Source organism: Aplysia californica, unplaced genomic scaffold (genome assembly GCF_000002075.1).
Source record: "Aplysia californica isolate F4 #8 unplaced genomic scaffold, AplCal3.0 scaffold00532, whole genome shotgun sequence".
Lineage (NCBI taxonomy): Eukaryota > Metazoa > Mollusca > Gastropoda > Aplysiida > Aplysiidae > Aplysia > Aplysia californica.
In genome coordinates this window covers 63,266-64,527 of record NW_004797802.1, presented here as the reverse complement: position 1 = coordinate 64,527, position 1,262 = coordinate 63,266, and the positions used below count along the sequence as shown (strand labels likewise).

The following is a 1,262-nucleotide window of genomic DNA, read 5'->3' as shown; positions in this document are numbered from 1 at the left end:
GGGGGGGGGGGGGGGAAGATTTGACCATACCTTATCGTAAATATTATCATCTTAATTAATCAGACTGTGTCTTGTATAGGCCTAGGCTTATACATGTACTTTATTATTTGATCTGGTCATGTAACATATTGTTTTATAATCTGATCTTGTCTAATTTATCAGTATCTGATATTGTTGTAGATATTATATCATCTTTTCTGATTTTATCTTGTCTTATATCATCCTAAAATCTAGTTTGATCGTATATTATATGATCTGATCTGATCATATTTTGTATGGTCTGATCTGATCGTATCTTGTATGATCTGATCTGATCAAATCTTATATGATCTGATCTGATCGTATCTTGTATGATCTGATCTGATCATATCTGATATGATCTGATCTGATCTGGTTGTATTTTATTCTGATCCAATGACCTCCCCAGAGGTCACCCCCCAGAAGTGTCCAAGTTCGTCAACGACCAGTCAGTAGACGCGACCTCCTCCTCTATCCTTGTCACCAGCGGGAGCGGCAAACACTTGCTAGCAGACTACAACAACCACCACGACGATGATGATGATGATGACGACAGCATGACAGCGACTACATCAGCGGTGGCCGATGTGGTGGTGACGGGGGAGTACGGTGGTGGTAGTGGTGGATCGGGGAAGCTGGTTCGAATCCGAGCGGAAGCTGATGCAGCTATGAGGAAGTTGGAGGAGAGTCATTTGTCGCTGGATTTGAATAACCAGAAGGATGTTAAGGTAGGTGTGTGGGGGAATGTGTGTGTGTGTGTGTGAGAGAGAGAGAGAAAGAGAGTATTTCTCTGTATTTTGCCCTCCTATATTTTTCAAATACACATATTTTCCTTTGTTTTTTTCCAATAGTAGATCTATGTTTTCTCTTCCTATTCTCTTTTTTCTGTCTCTCCCCCACCCTGTTTTATTTAGATCTATCTCTTTTTACTTTAATTTTTTTTCCTGTTTTTTTTTTCTTTTTTCATCTGTATTTTTCCTTTCTGTATATTTTTCCTTTCTGTATATTTTTCCTTTCTGTATATTTTTTGGTGTATTTTTCCTATGTACTTTTTTGTCTTTTTTTCCCCTGCGTATTTTCTCTTTTTTTTTCATAATTTATTTTTTATATTTTTTAAATGAACTATTTTTAAACTTCATTTTCTTCGTATGACAATCCAGGTTGAACTGGAACAGATGCGACGTCATTTGAGGGAGGAAAGATTGGCGAGGGCACAGGCTGATCACAGGGTGATGCAGGTGAGT

General features: G+C 38.0%; 1 protein-coding gene across 1 annotated transcript in view; it reads left to right on the top strand.

The window, feature by feature from the left end:
* Window positions 1–1,256, top strand: part of LOC106012847 (centrosomal protein of 78 kDa) — a gene marked incomplete at both ends in the record, with an annotated part of 10,269 nt that extends 9,013 nt beyond the window's left edge. The window contains 2 exon segments of the mRNA XM_013087006.2: window positions 428–746; window positions 1,179–1,256. Of these exon segments, the coding sequence (XP_012942460.2) occupies window positions 428–746; window positions 1,179–1,256 (397 nt within the window).
* Between the last annotated feature and the right edge of the window lie 6 nt (window positions 1,257–1,262).